The sequence below is a fragment of the Mirounga angustirostris genome, unplaced genomic scaffold, assembly GCF_029215605.1.
Source record: "Mirounga angustirostris isolate CCGP_5_RB_7025 unplaced genomic scaffold, mMirAng1.0.hap1 SCAF_13, whole genome shotgun sequence".
Taxonomy (NCBI): Eukaryota; Metazoa; Chordata; class Mammalia; order Carnivora; family Phocidae; genus Mirounga; species Mirounga angustirostris.
The window spans coordinates 68,008,016-68,020,045 of NW_026991721.1; the positions used below are offsets into that span (position 1 = coordinate 68,008,016).

The window sequence follows — 12,030 nt, forward strand, 5'->3', positions numbered from 1 at the left end:
TACACATACATGTATATACAATATAAAATGTATATGAACGTATTTTAAAATATAGAGTATACTAAGCATGTTGCTTACAACTTACTTTTACATAATAAAAATAATATGAACAGAAGGTATTATATAGAATTTGGAAAGTGTAACGATTTTGCATGTGTGCTGGATAGATAGCCCCAACCCCAGGATAACCCACTGCATATGCTTAGAAGTACAGAAGCCTGTCCTGTCTGTGTGGCCAATCCTTCTCCTAGAACTGCACACCATATTTCCCCCATCACTGGGAGGCCACTGACCCAAACTTATTTTAATGGTTACTTTTTTAAACCTTATTTACATAGCTATCTCAGAGCTTTTTCCTTCCATGCAGACAGATCATGCCTCTTCCTGATATTTAGTTGCATGCTGTGTGAGCAGTAGGCGAGCCCTGCAATGCAGCAGTCTTGCAACTTTGAGACAGTCACTTACCCTTTGAGCATCAAGTTCCACATACGTAAAATGGGACTCACAGTACCTTCCCTGCCTAACAGCTAGCATTGTGTGAAGCCAAGAAAACTCTGCAAATTGCAAAGTCTATGAGAAACCTAGAGGATTATTATTAAAAATAAACACAAGACTAACATACTCATTCCAAAGTCATCTACAAATTCACTCTACTTTTTCACTCTTCTTTCTTCTCTTCTGAAAAGAGACATTTGGCATCACTGTCCCATAGGCAAAGACTGTTAATTCCCACATGGACAGCTCCCATACCCACATGGGAAGATTAGGGCTCTTATGGAACCACTCGCTGTGTATTTGGGTAAGAACTTTTCCAAGAGCAAGTATTTTAGTCAAAGACCTGGTTTTGGACTCTACTTCTGCCTGTATTTGGTTGTAGAGTTTGCTCAAGGTCTTTTATGTATTGAAGTCACAATTTCTTCATCAGAAAATCAAGGATGATAGTAATTGCTTCAAAGGGCTATTGTGAATATTAAAAGAAATTATGCATGCAGTACATTTTAGCACAGTACCTAGCAGATGATACCAAACATTCAATAAATTGATTTTACAATTTATCATTTATATCATTCATAATATCATACCACAATATTATGCTATACAATAATAATAATTACAATTAGTATTAGTTCTTTCACTATTGCTTTTATTATTCAACCTACTTTTCTCAGTGGATAGGGAAAATGTCTTTGTCACTTCTCTTTAGGCAAGTACCAGTGCCACAGTAGGCAAAGATTACATGGCCAGTTGAGCAGAATTTTCCATATTCTGTAATATCATAGGTCTTTCTCCTTGACCTGGCAGCTGCCTCTAATGGAAAAATAGGTACTATCTTGCTTCTGAAACATCCTGAAATGTTCTACAATTGCTTTATAAACCTCCAAAAACATGTTTAAATGCAATGCTGATCAATAATTACGGAAATATGGACTTGAGGAGACCATCAAAGATATAAAATTAATCTGACCTGTGGAAAATTAGCTTGAAACCTGGGCTCTTCCATACAAATGTTCACGGATCTGTTTTGGGTAAGTTCATCTGGTTTTGAAGGTCCTCCAGGGAAAGATTCATGAAAATGTTCCAAGCCATGGTCTGGTAAGTGAACATGCTGGTAGCGGGTTCCATTAGGATTGATGCAGCCAGGAGGGTGGGTATCTAAATTAGCTTGATACTTCAGCAGCCCTCTGAAATTAAATTAAGGGGGAAAAAAGGAAGATGAAAACAAAATTGAAATCAGAGGACACGGTGTAAGAAAACAGCCTCTTTTTCTTATTAACTTTCCGTAGCATTTATCTGAAAAGTGCTTTTCATATATCTTACTTAGGAGCAATTGAGAAATCCTAAAACTTCTAATGAATTCTTTACTATGGGACTAAACCAAGAGCGTTAGCCCTTAAACAAATGCTACAAATACATGGTAGAGAAGAACACATCAATCTTTCCAATTATTCTTTAATTTCACAGCCTTTATTTCAACTCTGTTAGGCATGCATACAATCATATACCAGTTTTCACTTCAATAAATACTATAATAATGAGTACTTCTGCTATATCTTCAAACACAAATGGGAAAGTATAGGGATCATATTTGATTTGGCTAAGACTGGATAAAACAGGCCTTGCTGATTTACAGAAATATTTTAAACAAACACAGTAACAGGAACTGGAAGCTTGCAACCCCTTTGGTCTGAAAATAATTAATATACAGCAATTAGACCCTACACGTTTACTTTTCAATTTCTCCATAACCAAGACTGCATAAAAGACTCTAAGATAATTAATCAGGCAGGAAAGCCTACAACCCTAAAATACCATTCTGATTGTTTCATATTTTGTGACCTTCTAAGATCACCATTCAACTTTCTGTGTTTTGTGTTGTTATTAATAAAAAGTTAAGTAAGATCTACCTCATTGGGATAGTGCATCAAGTGACAGATTGTGTAGAACTTCAAAAAAGATCCACACTGCATAAGCAAATCTTGAAGAAAAAATTAAGATTTTGAAAAGCATTGGAAATTTGACAGTGTGTTTTATTTTTCTTTTAAAGATATTAAAATTTTGGCACCCAAAATTATTTTTCCTGGTTAGCCAAGAATGTATTTTTAAATGACTTCAAGTTACCAAATAATTAACATTAGTGTGTTATAAAAATGTATATTTTAAGTACATTACAGCTGATTTTATAAATGATTTTACAAATATGGTATTTTGCAACAGCAAAACTTATAACATGAATAATAAGACTAAAGAGGCCCAATATATGAAAATTAGAAAAGCAGTGGCCAAGGCAGTCTTTGCTGGAATTTACCATCTACTCAACCTGATCATTCTCCTTTTGATTATATTCATTCCTTTTCTCTCCTTTTTAAAAATATTTTATTTAGTTATTTGAGAGCGAGAGAGAGCACACAAGCGGCGTGGAAGGGCAGATGACGAGGGAGAAGCAGACTCCCTGCTGAGCAGGGAGCCCAATGAGGGGCTCAACCCCAGAGCCCCGGGATCATGACCCAAGCCAAAAGCAGATGCTTAACCAACTGAGCCACCCAGGTGCCCCTCTCTCTTCTTTTTATATTACTTTCTTCCTTATAACTAATCATAATGAGATTATATGGTATAACATTACTATGTGCTCATTAGAGAGACATTAGAGAGCACACAGTATATGTTACAGTATACTGTATGTACTAAGTAGCAGGCTGTATTATATAACATCAATGGCAGCCCACACACCCATTTTTTAAAGCAATGCAGTAGATATGGCCTAGGTACAGAATAGATTAATGGTTATTATAGAAATGTGAGCCAAGTACAGAACCCTTCATAGAATTCTAGTCATTTAATACAATCACTGTGGTATTACACTTGGAAAACCTATGAATTTGATTCAGCTCCCATTATAAGTAAAGATTTACCCAAACCTGTTGCTCCTACTGACCATCCCAAGACTGACAGGTGGGTAGGCCAAAAATCTCAGGCATTTATTCTACTGGCCTGAAATTGAACAAGTTTTGGCATAATGCACTTGGCACTATTCTAGGTGATTCTACAAAGTTCGATAAGGAGTCAGATCTGGTCCCTGAATCTCAAATACTTAAAATCTAGTTGAGAAGACATCTTCGGAGAAGCTGAATGGAAGTCAGACCACAGATAATTGGGCTAGAGTATTTTAATAAGACCTTAGCAATGTGTGGTAGACATCAGGCCCCAAACAGAGCAATTTATATACATTTCATGTTATATGCACAACAACTGTATGAAATAGGAATTATTATTCCCATTTTACAAATTAAGAAACTATTTTAATAAATTAAATAACACCCAGGGTCACACAGCTGATAAGTGGCAGAGCCAAGATTTGAACCCAGTTCTGACTCAAATTCTGTGCTCTTCACCTGTCACTATACCTCATGTTAGTTAATTGGATCCTTACAACATCCTATGTTGTCCATACCTAAAAGGTAAGGACAGGAAAATTAATATTTAAGAAAGGATGTCAGGAATTTTTAAACATCTATTTCTCACTTAAACTTGAAAACAAAATAATCATACTAAGCGTTTTGATGCCCATTACACAGATGAGAGACTTAAGGCTTTGTTTAGGTAAGAGAGTAACTAAATGGTTGTCTAAGCATGGGATTCAGAAACCTCATCTTCCTCATTCAAAAAACCTATATCATATAAAACTAATCAGTTGATTAAAGAAGTTGACATCAAGGAAAGAGGTTTAAAATAACAAAAGCCTGGAAATAAAGTCAGATAACGTGTGTGTGCGTGTGTGTGTGTGTGTGTGTGTGTGTGTGTGTGTTGGAAGGGGGTTGCTTAACATCGGGCAAAGGAATGTTATTTACTCCTCCCAAGTCTTAAGTGTTCAGGTGAGCAGGACAGCATGTGCTAATGATCCTTAGAATGACAAACGTTGTTACTATGCAGTACAAATCTTCAGGCCAGCTCAGTCAAACAAAGCATTGCTGTTCTTGGTATTTCAAGGGGTATGTAATATTCTAAAATCCCTTTTAGGGGTGCCTAGTATATCTCAGCATTGTCCGGCATATAAACACAGAACTGCATGTTCCTGAAAGCTCTGTTGCATTTGGAAAGATCGCATTAAACTCTAAAGAAAGACATGTATATTATGTCTGCTGAAATAAATTAGATACTAGGGATTCAAAACAATCATAAAACAATAAAAATCATACATAAGATATAATTTAATTTAATTTAATTTAATTTTTTAAAAGATTTTATTTATTTATTTGACAGAGAGAGACACAGCGAGAGAGGGAACACAAGCAGGGGGAGTGGGAGAAGGAGAAGCAGGCTTCCCGCCGAGCAGGGAGCCCGATGCGGGGCTCGATCCCAGGACCCTGGGATCATGACCTGAGCCGAAGGCAGACGCTTAACGACTGAGCCACCCAGGCGCCCCTATAATTTAATTTTAACAAATGTGCTCACAGTGAAGTAAATGGAATAAGAGATATCTGATATTTACCTATCAATCCAAATATATCCATAATATCTACTCCACATTTCTATTAAAAATTCTTCAGAATGAAATTATTTTAATGGGCACCAAATAAAATGTTTAAAGAAATACTATATTCTAAGAATGCATATTCTAAAAGTTCAAGAAATTCTGTACTAGTACGAAAGGAATGAGGACTTCTATTTTTTACAGTACAGTGAAAAAGTAAGTTATTGCATTTAATGGTCTTGAAAAATAATGTAAAATTATTGGTTTGGTTAGAAGTATACTTCCTCCTTTTCTAAATCTATAAGCAGATAGAGCTGTACATTTCTGTTCAATGCATACATGGGTCTTTAATTTCAGGATATTGTCCGTAGGAGGAATGGAGGGGTAGGGGAAGCCCTAGTACAGGGGAAGGTCTCTGTACTTTGGTCTCTGACCTGGCCACTGGCTGACAGTGTGGTCTTGGGCAGATAACAGCTTCGAATGTTCTCACTCACTCTAAGATGGGGCCACCGATCTTTACCACACAAATTTGTTATAAAGTTTATAGGAACAGGCAGTAAGGCATGAAGCACCTTACTGGTATGCCCAATACTTATCCTTTCAACACAGAGTTCAAAATCTGCCAGTGTCCTTCCATGTGAACCCATCAGTATCTTTGCCACCTTATTTAGCCAAATCTAACTGAGATTCTGTGCTTGTTTTTGTTTTGTTTTAATGAGTAATATTTTTTATTTGTTATCATTGTCTGTCTATAGATCTTTTCTCTCTTATCCATGTTGCTTTGATGGCAACAATTACAAAATGAGACCAAAAAAAGAACATTTTAGTGGAGTTTTAAGACACGTAACCTATGCCATTTAGCTTGAGAGTAGCTTAAAATAACATACAGTTCTCAAATTAAAAGATATTTTTCTTTTCAAGATTTATTGGGGGGGAAGGGCAGGGAAGACAGAGAATCTCAAGCAGACACCTGGCTGAGCGCAAACATGTCTCATGCATTTATATACGCCCCCCCCCCCCCATATATCCATACTCACTGCCAAACCCTGTCAGCCTTCTAGCAAGTTTCTGGCACATGGTAGACCTTTAGTGCATTTCTGGTGAACTGATTTTCAAAGCAAATAATCACATAATTTTTTTGCATATAGCAAGGACATAGAAGTTAAAATAAAGAAAACATTCTTGTATATACTGTTGTATCTTTCATAAATAAATGATAAATAATTGGAAAGGAAAACGATGTCCATGAATGGTAAACAAAGAGTCTTGCCAAGTTAAGATGGTGATGTAACAGGGGTAGGGGAAGAAAGCACACAGACACTGTAGAAATAGGAATGCTTATTACTCATTTTTTTAGTTGTATTATGTTCCAAAGGAGAGATTTTGAAATATCTTCGGAATGTTTAGTGTTCTTCTATCATGAGAAGTCAAGGATTTTATGGTGTATCAAAATAAATGGCTGTGGATGCTATTGTTTTGGTACTCATAAGGATTTCAAGATGTGCTTTCAAAACTCAACAGAGTTTCAAAAAATAGGTTTCTTTCTTTTTTTCCTTTTTTCTTCAAGAGGCAGTATAGATATACTACCATTTTTTTAATGACAAAGTTATAGAAAATAATACAGTACACAGAATAAATCCCACTAGGTTACAACACAGAAATAATAAAAATATTTTATGGCAAAAATTAAATATTACAGAATGCCATGCCTGCCGGTAGGAGAATCACAAAATCATTCTTACTTTAATTGCATGTTAAAAAATAATCTAACAAATGCAGTGTCGCTTATGTAACCTTTATGTTTGTGATTTTAATCCTTTTTTAAAGTAGAGAAAAAAAAAAATCCTTGTCCCATGAGGAACCTACTTTTTTCCTAGTATTCTATAACACAAAATGTTTCTTTACAGAAAAAATAGAACAACCTGTTTCTGACTGTTCTTTTTACTTTGCTTCAATACAAAAAAAGAGCTTAAGAAAACACACCCAAATTCATTATTTTAAAACCCACTGGAATTCACTGACTTCTGTGGAATCCACTAGAATGCACACTACTTAAGGTCAAGGATTCGTCCTGTTCCTCAGCTATATTGCTGGTGCCTAGAACAGGGCCTATAATCAATAGCAGGCATTCAATGTATATTCACTGAATGACTTTATGAATGACTGGAAGTATACCTACAACTTTTTGTTTGGGTTGCTGTTGAAACACATGATTGAGGAGTCATCTGGCTTTAACAAACATAGAAGGGGGTTTGAACTCATAATCCAACTTCAAAAAAGATGTCTAGATATTAGGAAATGGTATTTAGTAAAGTAAACCATGTATGCACATTCACCTTTGTAAAAAATACAATTAAATCAGTCTGCAACTTACAATCCTTCTTCACCCTTGAGTATTTCTAAATTCATTCTGAGATTTTAGCCCTGCCCTGCCCCTGACCCAATTCTAATCTAAGCAGACAAGTTATCAAGCAAGTCATGTTGTCTACCTATTTGTTAGGAGCATGTTAGAAGTGGCATGCTTTCCCAAGCTAAGGATCCAGCATACATCAAGGAAACTCTAAGCATCTGAGTACATGTCAGATCAAAGCTTTCACTCCCATCCCCACTTCGTCTGGTCTAGACAGGTCCTTGCCTCTTCATTCCTTCCTGGGTGCTTGCTACTGACACCTGAATGAACTCACATCCCGCAGCTTGACTGGAGCACAGATTGTGTCTAGCTCTTAAGATGGTGTTGTCCCATGTTCAAGACTGGGCAACACAGACCGGGCCAACATCACGGGTATGTGAGCTTTGCAGTATCATGGAGCCATGCTCTTAGAAAGGCCCCATGATTGGTCCAATAGTTGGTTGTCACCATCTTGAAATGCTTAATAATTTTTTATCAAAGGGCTTCACATTTTCATTTTGCAGTGAGCCCTGCAAATTAAGTAGCCAGCCACAGAAACTATGCAGCTGGCAAAACTAAACCTTGGAGCCTAAAAACACAGGATCAAGACCGGAACATTCCTTAAGTGTGTAAAGTTAAATAGGTCATTTTATGAACTTTCCTCAGCTGGATAAGTGAGACAGTCCATGTGCCTCTCTACTCCACAAGTATATAAAGCAAAGGACTTTGATCTCTTGGGAAGAAAAAAATGTGTAAGCATCCGATATTTCTTAGTATATTCTCTGCTTTCAGACCTCACTAAAATGGTAGTGGGAATAAAAGAATGATTTCACATTTTAGAAAAATGGTGCCCTTGTTCCTTCTTAAATGGTGCCCTTGTTCCTTCTCTTTCCTCCCAACTTTGTTACCTTCACCTCCAGCCAGGACCACTTGTTACTATGAATAAGATCCAAGAGGAAAGTGAGATTAAAATTATGTGAGAAAGTATTTGGTCTGAAACTCACTATTCCTATCTTCAGAGTGGGGAAAAAATAAACTCACAATTTAGATTTAAAAATTGTGAACAAAAGTAGCTTCCAACACAAATGAATTTATGTACATGAAAATGCTCTGTATATACCGCATCAATCTACCCATACATATGGAATTCTTAAGGGATAAAATGCCACATGACCTCAATACCTACCCCCACCTGCTTCCAGGATAAAATAGCAGCAAAAGTAAATAAATCATAAGACCTTAGCCAGAATTGTTATACAGAAAAATCATTTTTTTACACAAAAAATGAAAATCAATCCTATGAATAGGAAATTAGGAGTGGGGGAAAAACACATCTTAAAGACCATAGCTGTATAGAACATTGTTATTAACATATGGGAAATATGTAAATTTTATGTGACAGAGATTTGAATTCCAGATAAGAAAGACTTAATTCTTTAGGAATTGTATTCACTCTATGTATGTGGATAAAAATTCAAAAGCCAAAAAGTGAAAGAAAACAAAGAAATGAAATTATTTTCTTCTGTAACCTAAAGAGTTTTTAGCCACAGAATTACACAAAAATCTCCAACAAAAAATGTGCCAATCTGCAAGACGACCAAAATAGGCAAGACTTAAAAGCTAATTCCTCTGGCACAGGAATTGATATACTAGTTACCATAAGAACCTATTATCCAGAGAACACTGAACATAAGCGACAGTCCCAAAATGGGAATCCAATTACATTGAAACAAAAACACAGATTATTTTTTATTGTTATCTGCAATGCTTTGATAATTGGGGAAATCTGGAAGGGCCTAGAAGGACAATAAATTCCTGGCTAAAAGCCAATTAATACAATTCCACTTAATCCAGCACACACTCATTGGTGACTTGTGACAGGGATTCCATTGATAAAGATAGGTAAGAAACATTCTTGCCCTCAAAAACACTATAATTTACCTAGGAGAGATCACTGCTGTATTGCCTTTTGTCTTTCATACTGGAACTCACAGATACATAATGGGGTAGGCAGAAGAGAGCACTGGACTGTTCCACCATTCAACCACAACTCCTGCTGTACCTCGACATTCTCCCTTTTATATAAGATTTTACGTAGTGTATCCTATTCTGTACTTCTGGATATATGGTGTTTATGGGAATTTCTATCTTCCCCCTGGATATTTTCAAGGAGTATACATGTAGGTTCTTTCTTTTTTTTCTGTGCAATTCGCATTCTCCTTAATCTATGTTGTTAGCAATGACAGGCACCACTCTGAGGCTTGGTAATAGATTTTAAAAGATGTGGACCACCTGTCCACTGAATGAAGAGCTACAAAGACACAATGTAACAAGAATACTGGTAAGAGTATCTCTTCTACTGTATTTTTATTAGCTCTAGTCTAGAACCTAGCTTTTTTCATTGTTATTTTCAAGTTACCTGGAAGAATTTTGGACATTAAAATAACACATAGATATAATTTTATTATTATAATTATTATAAAGTTGTATTTATTATGTGCCATAACAAGGCTGAACGTTGTAAGAAATACTTATAAAGGACTACAAAAAAATTTCATTTTCTTACTGTCTTCTCGGAGGACTAAATTTCATCTTCAAAACCTTGAAATCTATGTAACGTAACAAAATTGAATTTCTTACTCAAAACATAAAAAATACACACATATACACTCACCAACTTTTATGGATAAATTAGACAGTTATCCCAGATTTTCACATGACATGAATATATTTCATTCATAAGCCAGGTACCTTCCAAACCATGAAAAAAATCATTCATTAATTCAAGAAAAGATTAGAAATTAAATGCATAGATTCTAGGGTCAGACTGTGGGTCAATCCCCAGTCCTATCAGGCCCTAACTAGGTGGCTTTAAATAATCATTTAATTTAACCTTCTGTGCCTCATTTTCCCATTTGTAAAATGAGGATAATAATAGTACTTACCTCATAGTGCTATGAGATTAAAAACAAAACAAAATTGTGTGCATGTGGGGAGGGGTATATATGTATATATATATGTGTGTGTGTGCATAAATTAGTGCTAAAAACAGTACCTGTCACACACTGAATTATTATTACATAAACCTTGGACATTATTATGATGAGTATCATTATTATCCTCTAAAATGATAATATGATTGATAGGCCAAAACCATATTTATTAGGTAAGTTCTCCTTACAGAACCTTCATGTGAGAAGAAAATTTTCCCAGTGTTTCTTATTTTCCCCACAATATTGTTTTGAACTCTGGATAAAACTGAAGTGGAGATATAAAATGTATAAATGTAATATTACGGCTCTCTAGTAAAACTCTAGCTTTAAGAGGCTTCATTCAGTTCAGTTATTTTTAACTTCCTTTGGACGATATACAGCCTTGGGAATCTAATGAAAGGTAGTGTGTGTGTATGTGTGTGTGTGTGTAATGTATTAAATATAAATATATATGCGTATATATATTTACACACACACACATTGTGCATGGGGGGTTTGCATTCAGGAATTCATGAATCCCCTGCAACCATTCAATGATTCCTAGAGATTATGAATCCAAGTAGAGAACTCCTACTCTATTGAAAGAGATAGGATTTTGAGGTAGAAATAAAGGGCATCAAACTTAGAATAATTATGCACACCTATCAGAAATTAATTATCTAGAAACTATACAGAACAGGTTACCTGTAAGAATGATGAGTAGTAGCAAAAGATTTAGCTATGAACATAACATAAAAAAAAAAAATTTAGCCATGACCATGAACATGCAAATCCTCAACCTTCTACCTAACATGGTAGAGGATATTCAATTATGATCTGTAAAGTGGGACAAAGTTACACAAATCTACTGTGTCTATTATTTGAATGTTCTAGGCTCCCAAACACCCATGTAGAGCCCCTATTTGAGGTAAGGTTTCCTTTTGTGATTCAGTCTCCCTAGAACTTTCCCCTAACGCTTAGGAATAGGTAGAATTAGAATCACCATATGTCCTGGTCACCCACAAGTCACTGCTTAATTATTAACAGCATCCCATTTCATTCTCAGAAGTGTCTGGTTTGGACAATACATTATATAGCCAATTCAAATCTAGAGGCAAGGAAAGGAACATAGAAAAGAAGATGTAGGGAAATAAATTGTTCTTCCCCAGTGCTAGAATAGAATTGGCTTAACTAACACCTCTGGGCCTTCCTTTCCCTGGGCTTTACCAAGTTCCCACTGACATTTTAGGCGCAAATGCCTCTGACTAGTGGGAAGATCACACAGGCCAGTGTGGGTGAAAGAAGCCCTCAGTGCAAGTGGCTTCTAAAAGGGAAGATATTTGGGAATTGGTGACTTTCTTTCTTTCTTTTTTTTTTTTCTCAAAGATTTTATTTATTTATTTGACAGAGAGAGACACAGTAAGAGAGGGGACACAAAGCAGGGGGAGTGGGAAAGGGAGAAACAGGCTTCCCGCTGAGCAGGGAGCCCAATGAGGGGCTCGATCCCAGGACCCTGGGATCATGACCTGAGCCGAAGGCAGACACTTAAGAACTGAGCCACCCAGGTGTCCCATGGGAATCGGTGACTTTCAGTACTTACTCAAATTGCATAGTTACCTCTATCCCCCAAGAGAATGTTCTTAAATTTCCTCCTCCTAAGGGCATAGCGGAGGGAGGATAAGCTAGTACAGTAAGCCTAA

The 12,030-nt window shown here is 36.1% G+C and overlaps 1 protein-coding gene across 3 annotated transcripts in view; it reads right to left on the bottom strand.

Annotated features, from left to right (window-relative positions):
- Nucleotides 1–12,030, bottom strand: part of NOX4 (NADPH oxidase 4) — a 362,080-nt gene that overhangs the window by 281,264 nt on the left and 68,786 nt on the right. For all 3 annotated transcript variants that reach the window (XM_064577120.1, XM_045894592.3, XM_054512172.2), the window contains one exon: nucleotides 1,466–1,682. In XM_064577120.1, coding sequence (XP_064433190.1) covers nucleotides 1,466–1,682 — 217 coding nt within the window. The remainder of the gene's footprint in view (nucleotides 1–1,465; nucleotides 1,683–12,030) is intronic.